The sequence below is a fragment of the Emydura macquarii genome, unplaced genomic scaffold (assembly GCF_026122565.2).
Source record: "Emydura macquarii macquarii isolate MOO-44397 ecotype Brisbane River unplaced genomic scaffold, CSIRO-AGI_Emac_v2 contig_450, whole genome shotgun sequence".
Lineage (NCBI taxonomy): Eukaryota > Metazoa > Chordata > Testudines > Chelidae > Emydura > Emydura macquarii.
The window spans coordinates 10,083,428-10,111,360 of record NW_027130587.1 but is presented as its reverse complement, the minus strand read 5'-3'; the positions used below and the strand labels follow the sequence as shown (position 1 = coordinate 10,111,360).

General features: G+C 37.6%; 1 protein-coding gene and 1 non-coding gene across 3 annotated transcripts; both read right to left on the bottom strand.

Annotated features, from left to right (window-relative positions):
• CRCP (CGRP receptor component) lies at positions 1-27,902 on the bottom strand. 2 transcript variants are annotated; one of them, XM_067537955.1, is made up of 6 exons: positions 27,576-27,721; positions 27,064-27,100; positions 26,327-26,425; positions 22,346-22,440; positions 10,236-10,293; positions 1-2,325 (listed from the first exon to the last, which is right to left on the bottom strand). In XM_067537955.1, exons 1-6 carry the CDS (start codon positions 27,581-27,583, stop codon positions 2,179-2,181), a joined length of 444 nt encoding a protein of 147 aa, XP_067394056.1. In that variant the 5' UTR covers positions 27,584-27,721; the 3' UTR covers positions 1-2,178. The 2 variants fall into 2 exon arrangements, with proteins under 2 accessions (XP_067394056.1, XP_067394057.1); XM_067537956.1 differs by lacking the exons at positions 1-2,325; positions 10,236-10,293; positions 22,346-22,440 and adding an exon at positions 22,553-22,672 and having other exon boundaries at positions 27,578-27,902.
• Positions 27,863-27,933, bottom strand: TRNAG-GCC (transfer RNA glycine (anticodon GCC)). Its single transcript has one exon. It is a non-coding gene; the product is annotated as a tRNA-Gly (tRNA).

Here is a 27,933-nt window from a genome sequence, read left to right as displayed (position 1 = left end):
ATGTAACATACAGCACACTAGAAGATATCACACATGAGGTAACATTTGTTTTCCATAAACCATTTCTGAGTCTCAGGATTATGACTTTCAAGTAACCAATCTGAGTACAAACAAGCATGAAGCAAGAAATGTGTAGAGTTCCAAAATTCACCACCTGTATTTGTGCATTCAGAGAATATAGGCAGCAGGTTAAAACAAAATTCCTTAATGCAATGCAGATGTTGAAACCCTATGTAATCTTTCACAGAATATAATTTGGCAAAATACCGCCAAGAAAATTATATTTTGTGTGTCTTTACTGAGATAAGTAGACTATTCATGTGTTTGTACAAAATTAAATATTTTTATTTATCTGGAAGTGATTTATTATTAAACAAATTAAATAATGTAGTAAAAGGGCAGTTTCCTAGTAATCAAACAACACATTTTCAACTTTCATCATAAAACCACACTGATGGCTGGTGCAGATATATTATAACAAATCAACAATTCCTGACATGGAACAATCAGCTTAAGAAAGGGGTTAAAATATTTTAAAGGAACTTGTGATTTACTTCTGTTTGCTCTGTTAGTTTTAAAATGACATTTCATTAGCTGGCTTTTAGAAAAATACGATACATTCTAGAGGACATGGCCCATTCCTGCAAGCTGTTAAGCACCATTAATGACTCATAAGAGCCAAAAAGATTAATTTTAAAACAAATTTTAAAATGTATCTTTCAGCAGTCTGGCAGTTCATTAAGCATTTGGAGGCCTTTTTCCCCCCTCCCTCCCTCTCTCTCATGAATATTTATATTTATGTAAGAAAAATACTTGGACATTTCCTTTTAACACCATAATCTCTATACCTTGTCCTAATAAACATCTTGGCTTTCAGCCTGAGAATTTATCAACCTGATGTACAGTCATTACTTTCTAAACCATTAGTAATAATAATTTCTACTGCCATAGCACCTTCCAACTCAGTAGCTCAAAGCAGCTTACAAATATTTATGAACTGAGCATTACACCAGTCTCATGAAGAAGTATTATCATTTTACCTTACATAAGGGGAAACTGAGGCAGAGCAAGGGTAAATTATTTGCCCAATATCACAAAGGAAGGCTGTGACAGCACTGGAAACAGAAATCAGATATTCTGACTCCCACTCCTTATCAACCACGAAATTCCTCTGAGTTTTTTCAAACTTTTTATTTCAGCTTTTAAACACATTATAATGACTGGTACACTTTTTGTTTGCAGTCACAGCATAGTAAGAAACAGTGTTGCCTGTAACATATATGTACCACCTGTGATTTAATGATCTCTAACACTTCCAACATTTCAGTGTTTGGGTCCTGCAGTCTTTGATCAGACAAAACTCCTATTGACTTCAGCGGAAGTTCTGCTTGAGCAAGGACCAAGCCCTGGTTAAACATCTGAAAACAAAATAGGGAAATTCATAGTTAATGTTGTCATGTCACTGTGAACTCACCCAGCTGTGCCATGGTAGTATAGTTCATGTGAACGGTGCACTGTTCTACATGTAATACCTAGACAACAGGTGATACAAAGGAAAAACAGCAGAGTGTCCTTGAGACTAGTTACCGTATCAATACAGCCTTTACATTCCTTCCATTTCCATAGTATAAGCTGCAAGCATCTATTACAGCTAATCTTATATGGATATTAAGCACCTTTTATTCTAATTGTGTATCGATACCCTGAAATGGCTCCTTCCACACAGAACTGGCACTGCATTGTAAACTGCATTCTAATAAACAGTTGAGTCATTCAAAAACATGAAACCAATTACAGTGTATTGCTATAGTAATTAGTACAATGTCAGCTCCTACTCAGAAAAGCACAGCTGGTCACATGGGTAATGGAAAAAAAAGAATATTAAAGCTCAGGGTTTATTTTCCTTATTTCTCAAACTGCTTTGTTATGTAGTCAGTCACTATCTTCCTCACATCTCACAAAAGGCTGACATAAGAGCTCTCCTTTGATTTATGTTTCTTGTAAACAACTGTTGCTACCATGATTTATACAATAAAGCATTAACATACCATACATTGATGTTACACAAGATTAAGCCCTGTGTAAAAAATCCCACACTGTCTTTGCAATCAAAAAGTTTAGCTGTTTTTTTCCCCACTAAACGTTAGATGACATTGCCAACTTTGGTCCAGATGCTGTCTATTCCTGGTCACCTGCTTCTTCAGCTGCCATTGTCAACTGTCTCTTCTCCTCTTCCTGTGGGTCCCCTGGAAGAATGCTGGTGACGGTTTGAAGAAGTGACTCAATCTGCTCTTCTGTTAGTCTTTCTTCACTTTCCTCTACCATCTGCAGATCAAAAACAATCTACTGTAACTGTGAAATCCACACTTCCTCCTTCACCTCCAGGGAGAAGGATTTAACCAATTAGGAGGTGCTGTATTAACGGGACATTACACATTGCATAATGAGCTCATTATGCAAACTTTTGCTTGTAAAAAGTTGAATGATTATGATAAAAAAATTATTAGAATGATAGTTGCGCCATAGCTACAATGGCAGCTAGCTCTCCACTATCAACCAGATTTATAAGACCCCACCTTCTCTCCAAGAAGAAACCTATTTTTCTAAAATATCGCTTTCCATATGCCACGAGTACATCAGTATTTTTGGAATCAGCCAGTTTTAAAGTTACAGTGTTATGAAAATTTGGAAGTAGTTTTCTTCTGGGCATTTTTCTAAGACTTTTGGCTCAGGACCTCTCTAACATGAGTTGGCATAACACTGTCAAAAGTGCCTGCAGGATCTAGGAGCCTAAGTCCTATTTAAAGTGTATAGGATTTAAGCACACTTAGTGCTTAACTGTAGACACAGTAGGCTAGATCCACAAAGGGATTTAGGTACCTAAAATCCAAAATTAAGATCCTCAAAACTTTCACTCAGATGCCACCAAACTTTGTCGGCACCTACATTTCTGCTGGTGGGCATCTGCAAAGCCACCTAAGTTCTGATGCCAAGTGCCTAAGCCCCAGTAAGATCCCCAAACTAGGTGTTCCCCAACTAGTTCATCTGAGGGACCTGATCCTGTACCCCGCACAACGCACAAGAGGTGGTGGTGGTGTTGCCACTAGGCTACTGGGTATTCTGAGGTGGGGCTCTCTAGTTGAAGCTTTTCCACTCTGTATGAAATACTTCAATGTGCCCTGGGTCAGACAGCGAGTCAGACAACAGACAAAAGAGGAGGTTGGGGGGAAAGAGCAAGAGAGAGAATGACTATAGTGTAGTGGTTAGAGCACTAGCTTGGTTCCAATCCCCACTCCAATGAATACTGAATTATTTTATACAAAATGAAACTGCTTCAACAGGAGAGACTGGGAGAGACCCACCCCCAGAATATCCAATAACCAAATGGTTAGGACATTCACCTGGGACATGGGAGATCTGCTCCACATCAGGGAGAGTGGGGACTTTAACCTGGATCTTCCACATCCTGGGTCAGTGTTCTGACCACTGGGCTATTTCACAAGAGGACAGGGGGACGACACCACCGCCACCTGCTCCTCATCCTAATTTGTTGCGAGAAAGGGCTGACGTGGATTAAGCACCTAACTCCAGGAGATGATTCACTGCTGTGAATCCCAACAAGAGAGAGGCAAATCCTGTTAGGTGCCTAACTCCCTTTCACGGGTAGGGTTTAGGTCCCACCCCTCTCCTTGGCATTTCCTACTGGGTAATTTAGGCAGCTCCCTGCTCAGCAGGCTGGCTTTGTGAATCCCATTTAAAGATATTACCTCACCCATCTTGTTGCTCTAATTCTTCCCATGCATTTACAGGGAGCCTGCACACCTAACTCGGTCTGTAGATTCCACTAGGTGGCCGGCTGTCTAAAAGTTAGGTGTTATAATCCTGAGTTTAAGTCCCCTTTGTGGTTCTAGCCCAGAGTGCTTTCTGCTGTGCAAAACAAGGAGGCAAAAGTCAATATAAGCCAATGGGCCAACTCACCGGCCAATGTGTCAAATAAAGTTCACAAAAGTTACAGACTATTAGTACCTTTCTCCAGAGATGGGTTTATCTTTCAAAACTAAAGCCTTTCTCCCGTGAAAGCCACCTCACCCTACAATAGTCAGACTATCAAGAGGTCTATTTAGATTGTAAGGTCTTTGCTTGCAGGACCTTTGTCTGTTCCTTACTCTTCACAGAACAAAGCACCCAGTCTGGACTCAACAAATAATAAATAATATTCCATACGATTAATTATGGACCTAGCCTCTTTTGGAACTACAAGAATTCTCATGGTAACACTGCCACCAATAACAACTGTCTTCATTTGTAACCAGCTGTTAAAAGAAAGAGCTTGTCAGAGGCCAGAAAAGCAAGCAGAATGGGATCTTCAAAAGCAAATGCAACCAATTAAGATCTTTTTGTATACAAAGTCTTTTTTTTTTTAATTCCCTCTGCAGAGCTGTGATTTACATTAATTATGGCTTCCAGTCAACATAAGTGTAATAAGTCCTAGATAAACTGGCAGCTATCCAGACACATCTTGATTTCTAAACCCTGAAGTGATATGCTCAATTAAAACAAATAGTTCATTGTCTTAAGAGCCACCTCTTTATATAGTCTGCTCATATTTCAACAGCCATTACCAGAACTCTTTGAAGCAGGGACAATAAACCAACTGGAATCTGCTTATGCAGCAGACAAAAAGGACACCCCCAACACTGGGTGGCAGGGGGGAGTGATTCTGTAGGATGATCTTTTCCTGGCCTTATTCACAACCAATGGATGAGATTCTTTATGGCAGTGTTTCTCAAATCAAAATACATGGACTACTGGATGTCCACTTGCTAGTAAAATGGTACTGACTCTCCAGTTGCCAGCTGCTATACTGTATTAAAAGAAACTACATTACCTTAAATACTTTCCTAATATTACTTTCCCGCATAAGCAACTATTGTAGTTGCTACAAAGATTTTATGTGAATGGGAATGAGGTGTCCTCAAGACACTCTCTCTATTAAAGATATAGTCCACAGTATGTTAAAGTTTGAGAATCTGCTTTAAGATAGTCTCTGCCTTCTACAGTGCTTTCAATACATCAGCATCAATGGTGGTGCAAGGAGGTTAGATCAATGAAAGTGGACGGTACTCAAGGGCCTTCACGGTAAAATGCTATTTTGCAATGACACCATTTTTTTCCCCCAATCAGACAACTCTCAATACCATCTTCTCAGAGAATCAATGTCTGGAAAGGTTTTTATTTAAGGTGTCACTTTCTCATGCCTATTTATACACTAATATTATCAGATTACCTTTTTATCTTCATGATAATAACCGGATATAGTATAACACAAAGGGGGAAGGGGAAGAACAATTAAGAACATAATCCTGTATTAACAGCCCTGAGAGTGATGGTATGAGATTTTTTTAAAACCAGAGTATAATAAAAAATGAAACACAGTAGTGATAAGGGTTAACTTCTGGGATACTTTGTGATATTTCAGGAGCTTGCCTCACACTGTAGCACCAGCGAGTAAAACAGAAGTATTGTAGGACAGTCTGTGGTGTTATGTGCAACAGTAAGAAGAAACTTGAAGGTTACTTGCATCACTCATCTCTGTCATTCAGGCTACAATACATAAACACTTCAAAGTCCACTAAAGCATCCTTATACTATCTCCCATTCTTATAAAATCATCATTAGATCATTATGTGCTTTCTCGTGTTTCTATTTACTTTTCATTGCTAAAGCAACTGAAAGAGCTTGAACGCAAACAACTGATCTGTCATCCTATTACTAACAGTGCTGGAATGTTGCTGCATTTGGTAAACTGCAGTGCTTAATCCTGCTGCAATTCCTCACATGAATCATGAGTTATGCTGACGTTAACACTACTATTTGAATGAAGAAGTCTTGCAGGACCAGTTGATTCCAAACACTGACTTAATCAAGCACCCTCATTCTTTTTTTAGAAGCTCTTATGTATTGGAATGGGACCAACAGACAAATCCTTCAGATTTAGGATGGGCTGAGGGCTTACTACTGATGTCCATGTTTCTGTAGTGGTGGATATAACCAAAAAGTTCAAGGATCAAAAGGATAAACTACATATTAGATCATTCCCCCAAAGAAACAAGTATAATGACATGAAATGTATTATGCAATTAGAAAACAGCAAAGTAACAGGATAAAGTTACTTTATCCTTCTTGATAAAGAAGAAATGCAAAAGACAGGAATGAACAAGATGCAGATAAAGAGAAAAGTGGAAATGAGTCAAATAAAAACATCAAACCAGGGAAAGAGAAGGAGATTCAGTGGTTCTTTCTAAGTGCACCAGGCTTTAGCACACAGTCTTCTGATTTGCACAGAGGCTCTTGATTTGCAATTCTAAGACAAAATGTTCCCTGATTATTGAATACAGCAGTATCACGAGGAAACACTAACATTACAGAAAAAATAATATAGAAGAAAAAAAACACACACATTTTAAGTATTAACATTTATAACTAAAGTTTCACAAAGGAATAAATACCAAATCACTTATGGATTATAAAGCAGTCCTGCTAACCTCTAGCATGCAATTAGCTAAAGTTGTTAAAGCAACAAATATAACCTCTAAGCAGAAGGGAATGCAAACTGTATGCTAGGGGAAAATAAAATACAAAATTTTTGTCAATGCAGACTTTATGGCATATTCTGCCAACGGTTCAATTGAACTGGACATTTGTAATGTTTATGAATGGTCTCCTTGTTCATACTTTGTTTGGAGATACAGGTGGGCTTTAAAAAAGCCTCATGTGACTAGTGGAAAACACCTAGCATTACAGTAACAAAAGCTACATGTTAAAAAACACTCTCCAATACAACCAGACAGGCATGTCTCTCTCTCAAGCCACAGAGCAGAAACCTTATTAAAATCAATGGGGGAAGAAGAAACACAATAAATCATAGTGTCTATACTATCTGTTCTAATAAATCATTCCAAAGATACTACTGCATTTGATCACTCACCTTTTTGCTTCTCTAAATCATTGTAAAATTTCTCTGTAGCAGATGCTGTAGCATACACCACTTGCATTCATAAAAATATAGATATGTATTTTCAGGAAAATGCACTTGTGCGGCTAACAAGATCAGATTTGTTGCCATACTGCAGTCAATCATGCTTCCCATTTGACACAGACAAATACTTAAATTCAATTACTACATTCCAATGTGATATGTTAATACTATGAGCACCAGTCATGTTTTTTCCTCCTTTTACTCAGTAATGGTCATTAAGATGGGTTCAATGCAGGAGTCAGAAGAAAAGATATTATAAATGAGCACTATTCTGTAATATGTTTGGAATAAAATACTTTCAGCTGAAAAAGGGCTGTTTCCTTAGGCATTTGGTCCACAAATATATATTGCAAATGCTGGAAAATAAACAATACGAAGAACTTTAAAATACCCTGCACTGGTGTGCTCATAAGACTTAATGCTAGTGAAGAGAACAATCTGTGGGTTGCATATTATTTTTCTGTAGACAATAGTTTCAAGACTGTATTAAATATAAAAACCAATAACATAAAAAAGAGAAAGGTGCACTTTGGTACTTCTCAGAGCTACCAAACAATTATATTTTTGTTCCAATGTAGGAGATACTTTAAGCAAGGAAATACCTGCAGTTTCCTCAAATGTAGAGTATCTCCAAGACATTCATACAAACATACAAATAAGGAAGACCATAAGAAAAATACAGCAAAAGATTGACTGGCTGGATTCATCTCCTTGTCAGACGAAACTAAACAAGTATGCAAAGCACATTGCTGAGAACATGAAATGTTTAAACTTTCCATCCTCTTGCATTTTCCAGAGGAACAGGTGAAATTGTTATTATTCTCTTGTCAACAATAAATGACAATCTGTCCGTTTGGTTGCATGGAATGGATACCATGAGGCAGTGGTCTCCCAGGTGTTGTCTAGTTTTAAAATATGCAAAATTAACACCTACTGCACCACTGAGACACAGATGTGAAGCAATCTGTTCTTTAAGGAGAAGCTCCTCACTCTAACACATCATTGTTAAGCATTACATAAAGTTGGAACCCATGTCACGGTTAGATCACACTGTGTTTCTTTTCTCTTATGTGTGTCATCGAGCCATGAACAACATATGTTGGAGATTAAAGCTGGAGGTCAAGACAGATGTACTGTATACAATATTTTACCCAGTGGGATAAGGATTAGAATTTCATGTTGCTTTTGTTGTTATCGTTTAAAAACAAATGTCAGCACACAGTCTGGAGAAGGCAACTATAAACAAAGTGCAATGATTTATGCAAGAGGACAAAAAAATGACCTGAGTTAAAACAAAAAAAGATACCTCTCCACAGAAAGATGCCTTCATCTTTTAGATGAAATATAGTTACCCTGATTTATATCTTGTGCACTATTATAGGGCAGGAATTATACAGGAAAGAATAAAAAGACTTGAAGCCAAAAGAAAACAAATAGTATTAAATACCCTTTTACATACATTACTCAAAATACATTGGGGAAATTACACACACACACTTTTGGGGACATGGCTTATTTGTAATTAGTTCTAGAAGGTGCCTCTTCTTAAAATTAAATTAATGGACCTGCTTTTTGGGAAACTATGATCTAAAATGTTCAATATCAATTGCTTTAGATCTATATCCAGGGATGAGTCAAAGCGTTTAAGAAAAAATAAAAAAAACTTCACAGGGCAATCCAGGCCATTTTAGAGTTGGTATTAATTTACCTGTATATTTTGCCTTTCAAATCCTTTCTCCAGCTAATGGACTTGCTTTCGTGGAAATTTGTATCTAGACAATCCTCAATGACAAAACTCCCAATGGCTTCTGTTTTAATGTATTAAATTCCTTATAAATACATGAAGGTTCTACTTGCTTGAGGACGCTGTAACACGAAGTTTTGTCATTTTATCAGTAAACATTATATTAATTACACAGATCCCAAAGGTAACCGTCACAAATATGGTATGCTGGACCCTAATAGCAAGTGCAATGCAGGAAGCTAAGAGCGAGAGAAATTCTAAAACATTTGAAGGCTCTACTTATCACTTTTGAAGAAGCTGATTAGCCTTCATGCTCTTGTTTGCATCTGCAGAATGTGGAATTAACTCGCAGATAAACTTGACAGTTCTTAGTGCATCATATCAGCTGTTTTCACTGCTGGCAATTCTAGTTCTTGGTTACCAAGGAATGCGAGAAATATAGGATGCAGTCCTACTAGCATCCACTTCTTACCCTTATCCTTTTGCAACAGAATGTAATCCTGCTACTACACAATCAAGTCTCAGGGTAAGATTATCAACAGATGTTCTCCATGCAAGTTAACTTTACTAGAGGAACAGCCTTGTTATAATAATGTCCTTATTAATACAGCATGTGTGTTCTTTACAAGATGCTCTGGAGAACATTTAACCGATCTATCCCTTTTTATCTGTAATATCCCTTTATCCATAGGTTATGTTCCAAGGTATTGATAATGGATGCCTTCCAACTGAAAGCTTCCCAACGTACAGTTCTCATGCTACACAGTCATTTCAGAAGCACAGTGGCAGTCATTGCTAACGATTGTTCTCTCCCAAATGTTTGCCTTCCCCGTACCTTAGAAAAATAATTAAAAGGAATATACCACAGTAGTTTTCTAAACCAAAATTCATATTCCAAAAGTATTTCACTACAAGTATTTCACCATAGATAAATGTATTCCTAGGACATGAGATTATACCTCCATTTAACAATTCTGATGGTTATTTTCAATCTGAGACACTGAAACGTATGAGAGTGAAGGATATGTCTAAGAGGAAGAGGGGCAAGTCTTATAGAGAGATCTCAGAGGGGAACTAAAGAGAAAAGAAAACAATCAGAAAATATTAATGTAAAGATGTGTATAAAAAGACAAGTCCTAACAGTCAGCAGGTCCCCCACATGGGGGGGAAAAGGGGAGTGTACACTTCACCAGGTCCCAGAGGCTCTCAGGGGCCCGGCCCAGGCTGAAACCCTTATTACAATGAGGAAAAACATTTTCATAGCTCATGAGATTGTATGTATGGGATGAGGGATTGTGGTGTGTGTGTGGGAGGGGGCCTGTGTTATAAGTTTGTATTGGACCTGAAAAAACTATGCTGGATCCTGTCAGGCAGTGACCACGAGCAAACAATTATTCAGTTGATCTTCAAGGTTAAAGCTGGGTTTGGGCAGTTAGGAGCATTGTAACTTACCAGCTGTATCTCAACTGCAGTCATGGGCCTGTGGTTAAGCAACTGGAGCTTTTCTGCTCTGTTTAAAAGAAAAAAATAAAACATTTATATAAATTTCAGGATTCTGAACAAATGAATGATCAGACGCAAACACGTCCCTAATAACGGAGAACTGAAAGCCATTGCCAAAGGTCATTTTCTCTACATTTGACGCGTGATCTCTGACCTTGATTGTCATAATTCTGTATATATCTACCTACACTGGTGTTTAGCAGACCAATGTGGCAAAACAGTTTCGATTACAATCCCTTGTTTCCACACATGCATAACTTACTGAAACATTTATCTTTCAAGCTGGAATTTTCCATGCTTGATCTCTGCCTCAAATAATTATTTATTAATAATACTTTGCACTTCTATTGGACCTTCCACCTGAGGATTTTAAAACATTTTACAAATATTAGTGAAATTAAGCCTCAAAATCAATGAGAGGTAGGAAAGCATTATCCTGTTAAACCAGTTCAGAAAACTGAAGGATAAAAAAGCTAAGTGGCTTATCCAAGATTACACATGAAGTCCATGGCAGAAACAGAAAGAAAATCCATGTATTCTGACTTCCAGAAAAACTCAGGTATTCTGATCACAAGGCCAGGATTCCTTCTGTGTTGTGTTAAATCTGTTTTGTTTTGATTTTAAGTATATATTTGGTGTTATAGTTACATTTTAAATTATTCAGTTTCCATCCTTTTCTACATACAACGAAAAAAATCACTAAAATTAATCCAACATTGATATTTAAGCACGCACATCATATAGAGCAGGGGTGGGGAACCTTTTTTCTGTCAAGGGCCTGAATTCACGGCGGCGGCGGGGTTCCGTGGGGGGGTAGTGCCCGCCGGCGAAAAGGGGCAAACGGCGGCAGGGTTTCTGCGGCGGGCACTGCCGCCCCCCCCCCCCCCCCCCGCCGCTGTGAAACCGCGTGCGCCGCCGAATTCCCCCCCGCCGCCAGGGCCAGACCAAATGATTTCGCGGGCCGTACGTTCTCCACCCCTGATATAGAGGGTTAAATTCTACCTCTACTGAAGTCAATGACAAATTCCCACTGACTTCAATGGAGCCTGCACCCATAAAGCCCAACTATTCTTGGATTCGCTCTCCACATTAGTTCTACTCATTAATCTACAAATCAAAAAAGAATATTACAAATCTTTTCCCTTTAAGGCTTTATTACTAAAATGGGAAGTATGCAAGAAAACATATTTGAGTGTCATATGAAGAACTCTTCTTTTTGGTGGATGTAGACAACTATTTTCACAGAATTCAAAACATCCAAATAATATATCTGCAGCCAAAAAAATGTATTTTACATCCTAATGAAATACATATCCTCCCCAACAGCTAAACCCAAAGGTGTCATATCCCAGTATGTTTATCTCACCGCTCTCAAAAGCTACATTTTAACATTCTGGTCCTGTTGACCAGGTCATAATATCAAAGTAGCAGTGATCTCAGCAGGCCTTAATAGCTTAAGGACACACAGCTATATCACACTGCTAGAGATAATTGGTACAACTGGTGAGGGAATCTGCAGCCTTAATAAAGACATCTTATAATTAAAGGTCAGTAATCGTAATTTAGTAAGATTAGATACGAGAAAGGGAGTTAAAATAATATTTAAAACCCTCCTTTTGAATAAAATAATTTGCTCAAAAACTGTTTTCAAATTAGAGAAATTTTTCTTTATTGCAATCTGTGTTTGCCCAAAATTTCTTTGTTGTTATTTAGTAAATTAGAATAAAAAAGAATCAGTTGATATTTTTGGTTTTACAGTTTGCCATCTAGTACTAACCTCCCATTTTAAAAGGACTAAAGCTTCCTTCTAGATTATTCAATATACATTTCAAAGGGCATTTAAATGTGTATTTATAGCAACTCCAAATAGCTTCTCATCAGTTTCTCAGAACTGTAGGAGGTTTCAAGAAAGAGGAAACCTCACATTCTTCAAGAGGAAAGAGATGCCAAAACTCACAGAACTGTGCTCACGTTTGGGCCATTACAACCAGCTGGTCATTGTCTGCATTCCCTATGCTCTTCAGATACCATTTCAGCTTTAAATGGTACTCAGACACCGTCAGCCTTTGAAATCTAACACCTTATAATAATATTTAAGACATTTCAATGCCTTATCATTCATGTATGCATACTAGTAACCATTCAACAGCCAAGGCATTTACAATTCCCATGAGAAGACAGTGATAAATGATGCACTACTTTGGCTGTGTGCGTGCACGAGAGTGTGAATTTAATATTCATGACAAGAGCCTGAATGACCTCCCTGGAGACTGAAGCCCTGTGTTTATCCACAAAACATGCAGCATGAGCAGCAGTAGTATAAACTTTTCGAGGCTGCTCCACCAATATGTTTCTACTCTGACTTGGAGAAAAAATCCCACACTACCAAAGTCAGGATGTCCTGACAGGTCTTTACCATCTCTGATGTTCATGGCTCTATGAATAGAGTATTCCAATGGGAGACAACACGGTTCTTTCAAGTCTGAACCACTCTGCTGAGGCTGAAACAAACAATGGTGTTGGTGATTTTTATGATGTGGATACATAACCATTAAGAACTCAGACTACCTTCTTACAGGGGTGTTGGAACAATTATTATAGTGGGGCTGCTGAGAGCCATTGAATCAAACTGTAAACCCTGTATATAATGGACACCACTTTGAGCCAGGGGTGAAGCAGCACCTCCTGCATCCCTAGTTACTGCACCTAGGCCTCCTTATTTCACAGGAGCCTCCAAAGAGTTGTCATATTGATTCCAAATCTGGCCCAAAACAATGTCCTAAAGGAGAAAAACTCCCTTATCTTACCTAATTCCCTGAGCCATTCAGTCACCATTTTTATAAAAGCATGGGAAGCTGTTCTAATTAAAAAAGCCTGTTTTAATACATTCCCAATGTATTTTTAAAAAAATATTACGTCTGTGAAATTCTCTATATTTAACTGTAAAAAATCTATGCATTTGTTTAATATTTGAAAAATGTGCTCAGTCTTTAGGAACTTCTGTGCCATTTAATAAAACACATGCTATTTACTGGAGCCAGTCAAAATTTTTGAAATTTTAAAGTTTTGATGAAATTTTAAAAAAATCAGGACAATTTTTGACAAAAACATTTTTTCCTCTACTTTTTGACGAATTAAAGAGCTGGTCAAAATGTTTTAATTTTTTTTAAATTCACAATCTCCTTTTTAATTTGCTCTCCTGTTTATAAAGAACAACAGAAATTATTCCCCCCAAAAACACAGACACATTCTTCATTCCTTAGGCAAGAATCTGGAATAAGATTTAGCTGACAGCTGGAACAATTTCAGTAAATGTATTTACAGTTATTATGCTGCCCAGACATATTGTCACAGCTATAAAATTATTTTTGTTTTAAGGAACACACTGCTTGCTTCCATTCTATAATAACCAGTGTCTTTTGAACTCAGCATTTGCCATGACAGCAGGGTCATGCATGCATCCCTTAAAGCACAACTGCCAAGACTGTGAGATTCAAAGGAAAGGTACATAAATATTAACTAAAAAAGATACCATGAAAACTCAGTTTATATGTATTTCTAGAAATGCCTGTTATTGTTTCACTATTATACAGCGCTGGTGCATATTTATAGATCTCAATGTTTTACAAAACGGGTATGGATCATTATCCCTATTTTACAGATGGGAAAATTGAGGTACAGAATGATTAATTGGCAAGAAATCTTTTGTATGCTTTATTGCTTGAAGATTTTAAGAAAAAACAAAGATACTACCTCCCCTGAAATAGGGATCAGCTGTTAACCCAAAAGGCCTCCCCATCTGCTCACTGAGTGCAAGGTCCATGAAGGTGGCAGTCTCTACATGAGAATGATGGGGAGAAAGCTCCTTGCTCGGGCCCTCCCAGGCAGGATTTGCCACAATCTAACCCAATGCGTCTAACCCAGTTTGTCCATTGCAGAAACTACTTACTTTCTCTTCTGTCAGAGTAACTGTTCAGGGTTTTTAACTCCCATCAATAACCCTTTTGCAGCACATTTAGCCTCTTTAATTCTGAAGTAAGACTGACTGTCCAAGAAGAAAATAATGGTTTATAAAGGACATGCAGGAGTCAGTATTAGACTCATCTCCTCTACACATTAGCTTTGCTTTGGTTTTGGAAGGTCAAGGATAAGAGTTCAATATGCTTCTAGCCTCTGGGAACTCTGAATATACCTCCACTGTTTTTCCATACCAGTCATTTATGAAGATTTCTCTACCAATAATGCCCAGCTTGTTTACAACAATACAGTGTCTATTAAGAATATGGCTGGATTTAGAACTGAGCTGAGGTCACATTGCTGGCTGCTTTCTGTCTAAAAGATAAAGTATTTATTACTTTTGGCATTCACTAACTGTGTGCAGCTGAAGATGCAGACATGTAAGAATGAATACTGATTAAAGAAACTAGCATTAAAATGTACTAATACTAAAATTAAACAGGAAAAAAATCACAGGAAGAGAAAGCCTACACCCATAAAAGAATATCATTTTTTAAAAAGCAAAACAAGTCTCCCCCTCTCCCCAAAATAAAAAAAGATGTCCTGCCTTGCTTGGAGAAAGCATGCTAACCAGTGTCTTCAACTGGCATTGGATCAGGCCTTGGCTCATCTGAGTTATAATATAGGATGAATTTTTCCTAGTGCTAGGAAGTAGCATGATCCGGTGGTGTAAGCACAGGACTGAGGATGGGAGCTACCGAGTTCTAACCCAGGCTTTCATTTTTGCTTGCTGTGTGGCTTTGGCAAGCCACAACTTCTCTGTGCCTCAGTTTCTAGAGCTGTAAAATAGGAATAACATTTGCCTCCCTCACAGAAGAGTTGTTCAGATTCATATTTTGTAGAGAACTTTGAGAAAGAAAAGGTGTATGTACAAGTTAAAATTATTTTTAATATTAAATAACTTAATATTCTAACTGCAAGTTCCTCATAGGCTGGTTTTAGACCAGAGCCTTTTTAGCTGTCTTTTTTTCTGTTGCTGCAAGATGCAGATTATTCAGTCCATTGAGGTAAGCCTAATTACCTCTATCAAGAAAATAATCCTTGACCAAATAAAGAAAAAAAACTGTTTATTCCTAAACAAAGACTTTTGTTCAAGTTTTTCAGGCTGGAAGGAGCAGATGTCCTTGGATTTTGGCCCTGTGTCTGCTCAGCTTTAAAATGAGTTTATTTTTGAAAACTAAAAAAAATTATGGGTCGAAATATTACCAAGGAACAGAAGTGTTTTGGAAAACCATTTTCTCTGCAAGTAAACAATCTATTAATGGGGATATTGGGTTCTGACAAGCGATCTTTATCATGTCCGTTTTCCAACTAACATGATATTTGTAACATTTACTAAACAATTATTCACCAAGGAAAATATAATTATAATAGTTTTCATTTTATTTTTTTCACCTATTATGCCATGCTGATTAAAAGAATATTGGTCACATAACTAAAGCTATGTTATAATTTCAGTATTATTTATCTAGAACTAATTTAAAAGACATAGATCTTCAGTTAACAGTACCTCGTTTGTTAAGGAAAGATTATTGGCAGAACAGGCAACAATAAAAACAACTAAAGACAAATACACATCTAGAACCATCTAATGTAATCATTAAGCAGAAATACTTGTCATTCCCAGAGACAAGGGATATTGGTTCCAAGAGTGTAAGGCAAGGTCATCTCTCAAAGGCTATTTTGGCTTAAATGTCATCAATAGAAAACATAATAACCAATAACAGAGTTTTTAGAAGGCTTATAGGAAATACAATATAATCTCAATGAGAAATGCTTCAACAAAAGATGAAATCATACAGACTGTTCCTAATTTTCCAAATTTATGTGCAGAAAAATAAGTGGATAATTTACGAGAGGAAAAAATGGCAAGTCATTAAACTGTGTTAGATGGGAAATTTCATTCAGCTTTTGATCATCATGCTTCTTGCAGAACAATGACTAAATGCATCAAAAAAGCATTAGCAGCAGGGTACAAAAATCAAAAGCCACATGACAGTTTGCATGTAATTTTTCAGCCTAAAATGCCTGAACAGGTCCTAGCAGGTTATAAACTGCAAATGCTACTTTATAGTGAAAAAAAAAAAGAAGCCTCCGGCATAAGTGTTAATGTCTTTCAAACACTGTGTATTTATGATTGTAAACAATGCATTTGAAAAAAATATACTGGGCTTCAACTGGAGATGCAAAGGAAAATATCAAATATTACAGAGGGAGCTACCTGATCAATGGTAACTAATCATCTATTGACTGATCGACCTAAATACTGTTCTGACAACCAGAATAGTAGGTTATCTTCTGTTGGTGAATCATTTGAAGATGATAATGGTAGGATATCTGTGTGAGTGTGTTGATATTAGTATGAATATTTAGTTCCATGGTTATTTCATTCAGCAGCCCGGAACAAGAACATGCTGTCTTATAACTATTTGTTTAGGAAATATCCAGATGCAGGGATTTGTTTAACAAATAACCAGTATGCACATATGTATAATAAATATAGCTGCATCTATTGCATGGGAAGTCCATGTTAGCAGTTCTCTCTGCTATATGCATAGACCCTACGGTGACAAGATGACAAGTCTGAAATATCAGGAGGGGCTTGAGGAGCAATAGGCACCTATTTAAGATAAAGCCCTGAATATCAGGACTGTCCCTATAGTCACCCTAATAGAACCCACACATGTACTCTCAGGGTATGTCCACACTACAGCTGCTACTCCAGCACAGCTACAGCACTGCAACTGTAGTATAGATGCTTCCTACACTGACAAAAGAGGTTTTATCTCTCAATGGTAACTAGGTCCGCATATACATGGGAAGTCAGGTCAACCTAACTATAGTGCTCAGGAGACAAAATTTTTCACAGTCTGAGCAACGTAGGTAGGTGGACATAAGATTTAGGTGTAGTCCAGGCCTAAGGGTGTGCTGTGAGACCACCACAGGTGCTGTAAACATGGAAGCTCCTTTCTCTTCTATATAAGCAGCAGCCCCCTGACCTCCCTTCCCCCAAAATGAGTGGTGCAGCCAGAGGAGAACTCTCCTCTTCTATTGCATGCTGCTGCAGGGAAAGGGGAGATAGAAAAAATTCATGTATGCCATAGCAGAGCAAGAATCCACAGCCCCATGACACTACCAATAGGTGACCTACCCCCTACTCACTATATAAGCTGGGACTGAGCCGCCACTGTGCTGCTTTAGAGCAAACAGCTCAGAAACTGATCTGCCCTCATCTAAGCCAATGTCAATACTCTCACAGATGTCAGTCACACAGCATCATGCCCTATGTGCATACATAGGGTTCCTTGTTAGCATATACACATATACAGAACCTGAGTATTATAAACTCCATTGAAAATAATCTTCGCAAGAGGCCAATGCTCAATATGAACCCATAATTAATGCATCCTTTGCGTGAACATGAGTACACAGCTAAGAATTTAGGATCTGAATTGAACTCATGATTAGTTATACCAAACAAAAGCCGGGAACTTTGGAATTCAGGTCACCCATCTTTAATTTGCTATAGCATACCTAGTTTAGGCAGCACATGCCCTAACTAAGATAACTAATTAACACCACACTGTTGCAATGCCTCTGCAGATTTAAGTACTTTTGTGGATGCTACAATAATAATAATAAATAAATAAAAATAATTAAGTATTATGGTGAAAATTAAGATGAGAGCACCAACCTTGATCAACCCAAATGCATTTTGTACATGCACTCTTTTAACCAAGTCCTTGTAATAAAATGCTAATTTTAATAAGTGGTGAAAATCTCTAGGTTGTGCTTTTGAAGTTCTACACATTCTCATGGAGGGGAAAATCTACTTTGAGATCCACACAGCAGATCTGAGCTCTGGTAGTCTCCTCTTGCAACATGGGCAGAGATCTGCACAAGTGGGAAGAGTAGTATATCAGTGCTGAGATCCACCATTCAGAGCTAAAAATCAGAATTTCCTCCCTCTGCATGGAGGCAGTTTTATACTCAAGGAACATGATTCTTCTAGCTGCTAGAAGAAAAATGATATTGTGGCATATACTATCACTACTTTATATTTTATTACATGCTTCAAACTCAAAATCCTATTGTCCTAATTCAGCCCAAACTCCCCTGTAGGAATCTGGCTTGAATCAAGATTACAGGAATCGCTCTATAGATAATACACCCAATTATGATTGCACTGAAGTGTGGGAAGTACAATGGATATTTTTCAGGAAGATAGAAAATTATGCTATTATTTAAATAATACCATTCTGTCTTCCAAGAAACGTTTTCACTCTGAAATCTCTGGGGGAGACAGCAATGACAAAACACACTATTCATCATTAAACATTTTAAGGGTTTTGCTTTGTTATAATTTTTGACAATGACAAGGGAAAAGTAAAAATCAGGATAAAATACATTTTAAAGTACTATTAATCTTCAGATCTAAATTTCTTTGAATTTGTTGGTTTAAAAACCAAAAGGACAATGTCTGGGTCCCAACTTTAATGTACTTTCAAATATTTAGGTCCATCCAATATCTGAAAAATTGATTCTCCCAAAACAAAAGTCACATAGGTAATACAGGTAAGAAAAAGTGAGAGAATAGCCAATTTTGATTTAACCTCAATTGCAAACCATAAGATTGACACATGCTCTTTTAAATGAGGTAGCATTAACAACCACACAGAAAAATATCAGATCCTTCTAGAGAGGACTAGACCTGGAGAATTAATCTGGACTGGAGTTACAGAGTATTTTCCCCTATATTTTCCAAATACAACACTGCTGGATTTGCTAATGAATTATTTAAAGCATAAGACCTCAACAAGGTAGTTATAAAATTTACTGTGATGTTAGTTTATAGCTTTTTCACTTTTAAATTCTCTGTTCCGAATGTTGCTGAGGCCCAAATATGGCTCCATCTCATGTCAGACAGTACCAGGTATTTGCATGGCTTTGAAATTGCACATTAACAAGCTAATTGGCTGAAAGCACTAAAAACTAAAGGTTTTTAATTGTTTTTGTATATTTTACTACTTTGTTCTCTCTTTTAAGAGAGGATTGAAAAATAAACTCTCTAGGATCACTAAACTCCCAGCAAGCGTGTTTTGGAAAACGCATCATCACCACTGAGCACAGCAGCTCAAGAACACTTATATCAGATCAGACCACTGGTCCCGCAAATATAGCAGGACAACTATGAGGAATAAGAAAAGGCTTATGGCAGTTATTTTACTGGGATCACACGATGTGCCAGCATTAAAATGTTTTGAACTGTATAACTATTACTATGATTGGCCATAAAGGCAATGTGTTTCCATGGCTACTCATCTTGGTGGTTTGCGGTGAGAAGGCAGAATAAAAATAATTCACTTGATAAAGGCCTAATTCTTCATGTAGTGCTGACTCAGTAAGTAGGTTAGTTAGTTTTCCATAGACAGCCTCTGAGTTTACAAACCCATCTAAAATTCTGCTGAATAACTGCTCCCCCTACTGTTCAAGGGATGCAATAACAAATGTGGAATGTGTTGGTTTTCTCATTCTCACATAGCTCTACTGAGTTGCATACCTTAGTCCTTCCAGTGCCATTGACACATCAGGCAGTACAGTTCCTCCACAGATTAAGTCACTTGCCAGTTATGGTACTTCTTCTCCGGTGATCTCAGCACATTCAATATCCTCTGTCACTGTCTTCTCCCAGTTCTTCCTTGTCCTTCCTCACTTTCTCTTTCCTCCCTTGAGTACCCAACTGAATGTTTGCTTAACAACTCTCCGATCTTCCATATGGTGTACTTGTCCCAACTATCTGAGCCTTCTTTCTTTGATGATATTTTCTAACATGTTCTGCTCTGTCAGCTCCCTTACTCTCACATTTGTGCTTTTATAATTCTGTGAAACGTATTGCATTTTCCTCAGCCATCTGTAATGGGCAGCCTCCAAACTTTTTGTTAGCCACTGTCATTGGTCAAGTCTCTGCTCCATACAATAGCATACTCAGTACTATCACATGGTATAATCTTCTCTTCAGTTCAATGGGGAGACCTCTGTTTGACCAGATGTTGTTCATCCTTCCAAAACATGGTATTTCCTTTTCCTCATCTTGTATGGATATCTTTATCGCAGACACCTTCAAACCTCATCACACTCCCCAGATTTGTAAAAGAGTGAATATCTGTTCACAATATAATCTACCTGGTCAGAACCCAGACTATTCTTCTCATAATATTGCATCCACTGCCATTTTCATTCTATTCACCAAGATGGTAGCCAATACTTTGCTCGGCATTGATAACAAGTAGTACAATACCTCTTCAGTTCATGCATTGCCAAAAAAAGGATGATCTTTACTCAGTGGAACAAAATAAAGGTGAAAGAACAAGTACCACAAGACTGACATGCACACCTTTAAACTGTCCTCATGTTAAACGATATATTAAAGGGCCAGAACACAATCTATTGACTAAATCAGTGAACTAGTAATAGAGGCTGAGATGTATAAGATTTTTAAAATATGTCTTCAAGATAAAAGTCTGTCAATCTTTCACTCTTCGATTCTCTTCCTGGATTAACATCAAATGGGAGCATAAGAAACAGCTCATTTTTACCAGAACAGGAACCAGTGCAGCTGACTGGGTATGTATAAGAAGAAGTACCTTTTAAGAAATACCACTCAGGAGAGTGAAAAAGCAACAAATGCTGCTGAGGAATGTTAGTCGCTCACTGGTTATTAACACTATGGTTAAAAAGGCAAATGCATTCCTAATAAATTTACTGTGGGTATTTTTTTTTAAATAGAGTAATATATTTAGCAAAGTTATTTCTCCTAAATGTATAGGATTGTGGAAGTTAAGAGATAAGATTATTCAGATTGTGCCCATTCTTTTACAAGTGCACCATCACCATATGATTTCTATGTTTTGGTGAAAGGTGGAGAAGTGGCTACCAGGTGTGCTTTGATAAGTCTAGCCTGGACACATTGACTGGAAAAGTTTAGAGGGGGGGAAAAGCAGTCACAAGATAACGCAAAAAAATACACCCGTGTTTCTTATTTTGTGAAGTATGTGGCAAACATTCCATATACAGTGAAACCTCAGAGGTACAAACACCTCGGGAATGGAGGTTGTTCTGAAATCTTTGTAACTGAACAAAATGTTATGGTTGTTCTTTCAAAAGTTTACATTGACTTAATATAGCTTTGAAACTTTACTATGCAGAAGAAAAATACTGCTTTTAACCATCTTAATTTAAATTAAACAAACACAGAAAGTTTCCTTACTTTGTCAATTTTTTTTTTAAACTTTCCCTTTATTTTTTTAGTATTTTATGTTTAACACAATAATGTACTGTATTTGCTTTTTTGTTGTTGTTGGTTTTTGTGTGTGTGTGTGTGTGCTTGTTTCTGCTGCTGGTGCTGTGTTTGCATACTTCTGGCTCCAAATGAGGTGTGTGGTTGACCGGTCAGTTCGTAACTCTGGTAGGAAGCTGCTGAGCATCTGCAACTCTCAGACTCAGGCAAGAATTAGCTTCTTCAACAGATAACACATTTTCTATACATCTCTACGGGAACCTTATTTTCACAATTATACCTATTCTTTGCTGTGGAGCCATCAATATTTTTAGGAATATTTTTGCTGAGGATAGAAATGAGTAAGATGACTTAATAAATTGAAGTCTCTCTCAATGTCCCTTTTTATTTTGATGACAAATCCATCCACCTGACATAGTTTTTACCTCAACAAACATATTTTTAATACTTCTGTGCATTTTGACTTTGAGAACTCAACTGAACATTATAAAGGAAATACAGGCAAACAGTTTGAGAAAAACTTTGGCAAACACAGCATTCATTTAAAGCAAATGTGCGGGTGTTCACTTGAGAAGGAAAGGCTAGTTAGGCAGAGAATTTTAATTTTTTCCTTCATTTTTCTGTAAACTGTATTAGAAAAGTTAAGCAAAAAGCAGACAAATTATTAAATTGTTTTTATGAAGAGCTGGTTTTGAATATTTTCATGCACTCATATATACAAACTGAAAAGGAGATCTTTACTTACTTGGTTAGTTTATGGCCTTTCATTGCTATGAGGAAATCTCTTACAATCTCAGGATTTTGGAATCTGCATGGTGTTTTGGATATGTATTTTAATGTCTGCAGAAGGTGGAAAAAATATGTGTTACTCCACATTTATTTTTGCTTTATGAGTTATGTGAAATATCTATGAAACAAGTTTATTTTATGAAAAATCTCCTCACACCTATTGAGAGAAGTCTGAATGGGGACCTTAGTTCTTTAACCTCTTTCAGAAAGTAGAATATGTTGTCATAATTGGCACAGCTTCATTTGGATTTCTCTTGATTCACAGAGATCATATTCATTTCTGCTGAAAGTTTAATCAACAGTCAGTAAATACAAAAATGATTATGAAATGGAAATTATGCCAGCACTTATCAAGGAAACCCTGCTGAAGATGGTCCATACAAAAAGACATTGTCCAATGCTGAAAGACAGGAATTCCTGTGTTCTAAGCTGACTCTGAGGATTCTCTTTGTAGTGCTGAACAATCACTTAACCTCCCTGTAAACTTCATTTGCCCATCTGTAAAATGGAATAACATCTACCCAAATTTGTAGAATGCACTGAGGTGTATGGATGAAAGATCCTTTTTTAGTTCTAAGCATTTAAACATATGCAATTCAAAGGGTATTGGTCCGTAACAAGTTTTCTTTATTAATTTGATGAAATAATCTTAACTGGGGGCTCAAATTGGGACCAAGATATTTTTAACAGCATCAATCAGAGATTTAGTTTGTTTTAAACATCTAAAGTATGTACAGGTCTAACAATACAGAGGATCTCAAAACTTTGTTTAAAAAGGCACCCAGTTGTTGGACCGGACTGAAGAAGAGCCTTATAGTATTCATCCTTGGGACCATGTAAAGTTATTTTCTTTCAAGTTTTCATGAATTCAGTGCCAGTGGTACTCTTATTGCCAGGCCATAAATAGCTAATTTAAACTCCACAGCTGAAACAAAGTCTCCCAGCATAAGGATGTTTTCATCTTTTACAGCTGAACGTACTGTACTGTAATCAGCATATTTGGCAGTGCTTTCTGAAGAGCACAGAAGTTATTTATGCAGATCACAATTTAAAAAAAAAATCTTTGCAAAGATAGTGTAGTAGTAATTTATTCAGATATTTTCATCTTACATTTCAGTGAGACAATTCATTTCCCTGCTCTGTTTACCTTTTACACTAACATACACAAATGGTTTTTAACCTCAACTAGCCTTTAAAGGACGTCATGTTTTGTTTCTTTGTTTAAAAGAATGAAAATCCAACATGACAGATAATGCATCTTGCAACTTTATCTGAGCCTATCAACCTAATTAAATGGAAGGGTCGGTGAAGAACCCCTGCTTTAGTTTTATATACGTATATGCAGATTACAATTTACAACTGCCTTTTAAATTTGATAGTAACTTATGAGCCTTTCTGGACATTACTTGAACTATAAGGAATTGCGAGTAAACAGAATCAGAACAGGATTCCAGAGAATTCCTGCATTTTGTCTGAAATTAAAAAGTACAAATGTACTAAACATACCGGTAATTGAAGGACAACGGGACACTGTCTATGTCTAGTTGTTTCAAATTGAGAGCAGTGACCTTCATCTGTGGTTCTCCACAGCTATACAGGTAGCTCTCATGGAGTCCATACAACTGACTGATGCTGCAGCCACCAACTGGATAATAACATACATAATGAACCATCCATCATGGGCACATGGTATAGATATGCATGGTGCTTTAAAATACAGATGGATTTCCTGCCCTACGGAGCTTGTGTGTTATCTACTCGCTATTTTGCAAGCATAAGAAAAGGAGTATCTTCCTACATATGTTTGTCTTTGGAAATTCTTTAAAATAAAATTTTATTTTAAAAAGAATATATGGGGAAAAAATTAATCAGTATTTACCAACAGAAAACAGTTAACTGGTAGGAAAATAAATTTTATTGGTGAGATTCTGTTAGGATATGACAGCGTGTATGAAACTAAAAAAAATAATACTATTAACAAAACCAGCTATCTGAAACTAGTTTTGAATAACACTGAAAGGTTTGGCTTTCCTGACCTATACTGAATAATGAAATGTTCGCTGTTGGTATTCTTAATGCCTATCTTCGAATGAATTCATGCAATATATTTTATACATTAGATAAGTATTCCCGCCCCTAAGAATCAGGATGATTTTTTGGTTCTTTTAACTCTGAAGTCACTGCTGACTTTGTTAGAGGAGACAGAATTATTATTATTTACCAATTTCCCATTAAGACACCATATTTTATTAGAGGAACACAGCTATTTCACTTCTATAATGACTTCTTTTCAAAACTCTGATGCTTCTTCCATTAAAAAAATCAATTAAAAGTGCAAAACTTCATATTATGGTCACATCAAAATTCAGCTCCTGTTTACTAAACTAGATTTAGCTACTACTGCAATACCAGTGTGCACATGTATGCACAAAAACCTTGTGTGTGTATTCATGATGGACAGAAATAATTACATTAAGTTAAGTACCTGTTTGATATCTAAATCAAGTACACCCTAGATTTCTCTTACTACTTGCACAGAATAAATATCTAGATGGGAAAATGTATATGAAAGCATTTCATACACAGGCAATAATGTGATTAAAGAGTTAAACTCTAAATTATGTTTAGATGTAAATATACTCACAGAATGGTCTTTTTCCCCACATATTTGAAACACGTGGTAATGAGACAGTGAATCTCAATGTAAAATTAAATTAGATTTTTATAAACGTCTGTTTTACTAAATCTAAGGTTTATAAATTACAATTTTGTCTTTTCAGACAAAAAAAAAAAAAAAAAAGCCGGAAGGAAATCTTGCTCGCATGAATAGTGCCACCACAATCAATAGGACTATTCATGCGAGCCAGGAAAGCTGTAACTGGCCCAATATTAACGCTAGCGATATTAAAGACAATTCTCTTCCACAGCCACTAGAGGTCAGACTACAATTTTAAAAATTAATTATGTTTGATAAAGCTGCTAATTTAAGTTCTTAAAAATCATCCCATCATGTTAACTATCAGTAAATAATAGTTTAAAATATTTTTCCAAACAACAGATCAAACATTTAGTACTGAATTTGCCAGTGATTGACTGTATATGTATAATTTAGTTACACTGTGTAATCCCAGATGGTAGTTTCTTTTTTGATTAATTTAATTTACTTCGTTTCAACAGAGAAATCTATAGGCCATGCGTGCTCTAAACCTCAGGTCTGAAACATCTAGACTCTCTAGAACAGGGGTGGCCAAACTTACTGACCTCCGAAATCTCTCTCCCTGCTGGGCAAAATCTTCTGGCCCCATCACCCTGTCGTAGGATAGAAGTTCAAAGCTCCTCACACCAGTCTGGTAGGCAGAGAATGGGGAGACTTTAACCGTAAAAGAGCCGCATTCGGCTCATGAGCCAGTTTGGCCACCCCTATTCTAGAAGTACAGATTCAAATACTTCTAGAACAGGAGTACAGATTTAAATACTGGCAGCATGCGCTGGAAGCCTTAACAAATATATTGAATGTAGTTTGCTTTATTGAGGTCTTTTGAATGACATCTCAAAACCAGAGCCACAGCTTGTCTGCTCTCTATAAACATGTAAAATTCTTTGGCAATTTTCATAAGAGCAGGAGTTTGTCCTTGTGACCTTGACCAAAATTGCTCCTTTCCTCCATGATGGTGCATATCAGCTAGACAGCACTTTCCACCTCAGTGGCTACATTTCAGTTGTGCTGTATCCACAGTTTAAGCAGCACTTTGAGATCTTTTGGGGAGGAAAGTTATATTACAAAATTAAAATATTTATTTACTACAACTAATGTTCATCAGTAGGAAAATTCCAAGACTTAATTTTGCATGTGATTGTAAATGATGAACACAGTGATATAGTCCAGCCTCTGGCTTGTGCTAGATAGAGGGCTAAAGGAATGTATAGCTCTACTCACTTCATACATGATAGTGTTCAGATTCTGCTGGCCAGAGCTTGGTTTGTGTTTTCCACTATCTTTGCGCTGCTGCTTAAGATCAGTAAGTAACTGGAACACCTAAAAAAAAAAGTCTCTTTTTACTAAAATACTTCAAAAGATTTTTTTTTTTTTAATTTATAGCATTTTTTCTCCTGCAGTTTCTAAAAATATGTGTTATTAAAATATTACCGATCAAACACAGAAGATCATGTTGCCCTGCTAATGACTGACTGGGTAACTAAAGTGGAGGACATTTTGGTAATGGAAAAATTATTTGTATTCAAGAAATGACAAGACAGATCATTCTAAATTAAGAACCTAAAAATGTGGGCGAAAAGATAATAATGAAAATGACTGACAAGTCTTTCAGAACATCTTCTCATGGATTTGAGGACACACCATAACACTAACATTTGTTTTATTTATAGATTTGGGATCAAGCTATGCTCACATTCATGCAAATAGTACCAAGAACAGCATTTTTAGGTCATCTTTAAAGCAGGAATAGCCCCAATTTTACCACTTAAAAAAAAATGTGAATGTGAAAAATCATTCACTAGTCACATACAGATCTTCCTGATTTCTTGGTTAAAAGTCCCTAGAGACATGATTTGTATTTGGGCCAGGTCATGTTCTCATTGCCATCAAAAGGAGTGTACTGCAACTCACTGTAACGTTAAATTGTCAGTTTAAAATCATGGTACAAATAAACTTACCTCAAAGTTACTTAGCAATGCAGCATTTGCGTCTTTCCTGAAAAAGAGGAAATTATGCAGGTCTTAAAAGCAATTGTCAGAAATCAATTCTCCCGTCTTTGCTAATCTGTGCTGACACTACAAAGGGGGGCACTTTTTGGTCAATTCGGGGGGGATTATCAAATCTTTAGGATCACAATTCTGTTAAATCCTCTGTAGTTTCTGGCTATTGCTGCATGTGGGAGTTGTTTATTTTCGCACACTCCAAACACAACTATTACACAAACGAACGGGGTCCCCGCGCCCTCTAAAGACCACACATCCCACTGCTGCAGCCAGACCGACCGACCCCCCACCACAGAGGGGGTCCCCTCCCCCAGCCAGACCGACCCCCCCCAAAGACGGGGTCCCCTCCCCCAGCTCCCCTCACGCGGCCCTTTCAGCCGTTGCCGGCCCGGCGGGGCACGTCCCTCAGGCGCGGCGCGGCGCACCGGCCGGGAGAGGCCTACACGCGCGCCGGGCTCCTTCCTTACACCTCCATCTCGTCCCCGCCGCCGCCGCCGCCGCCGCCTGCCCGCTGGCGGAGCTGCCCCGGTGCGCCTCTGTCCCGTCGCAGCGCCGCCTCAGGCCGGGGCCTCCTGAGCGCCTGAGGCCGCCCGACCCAGAGAGCGCAGCGGGGCCCTTGTCCGTGTTCCTTGTGGGAAGCGGGGCCCGCCCTCCCCAGGGCCCGGCCGATTGGGGCCCGCAGAGGCACAAGTCTGTTATTACATCAGGGCTGTGCTGGGGCGAGCCGGGGCACCAAAAAAAAAAAATTAGTATTTGCATTGGCCGGGAATCGAACCCGGGCCTCCCGCGTGGCAGGCGAGCATTCTACCACTGAACCACCAATGC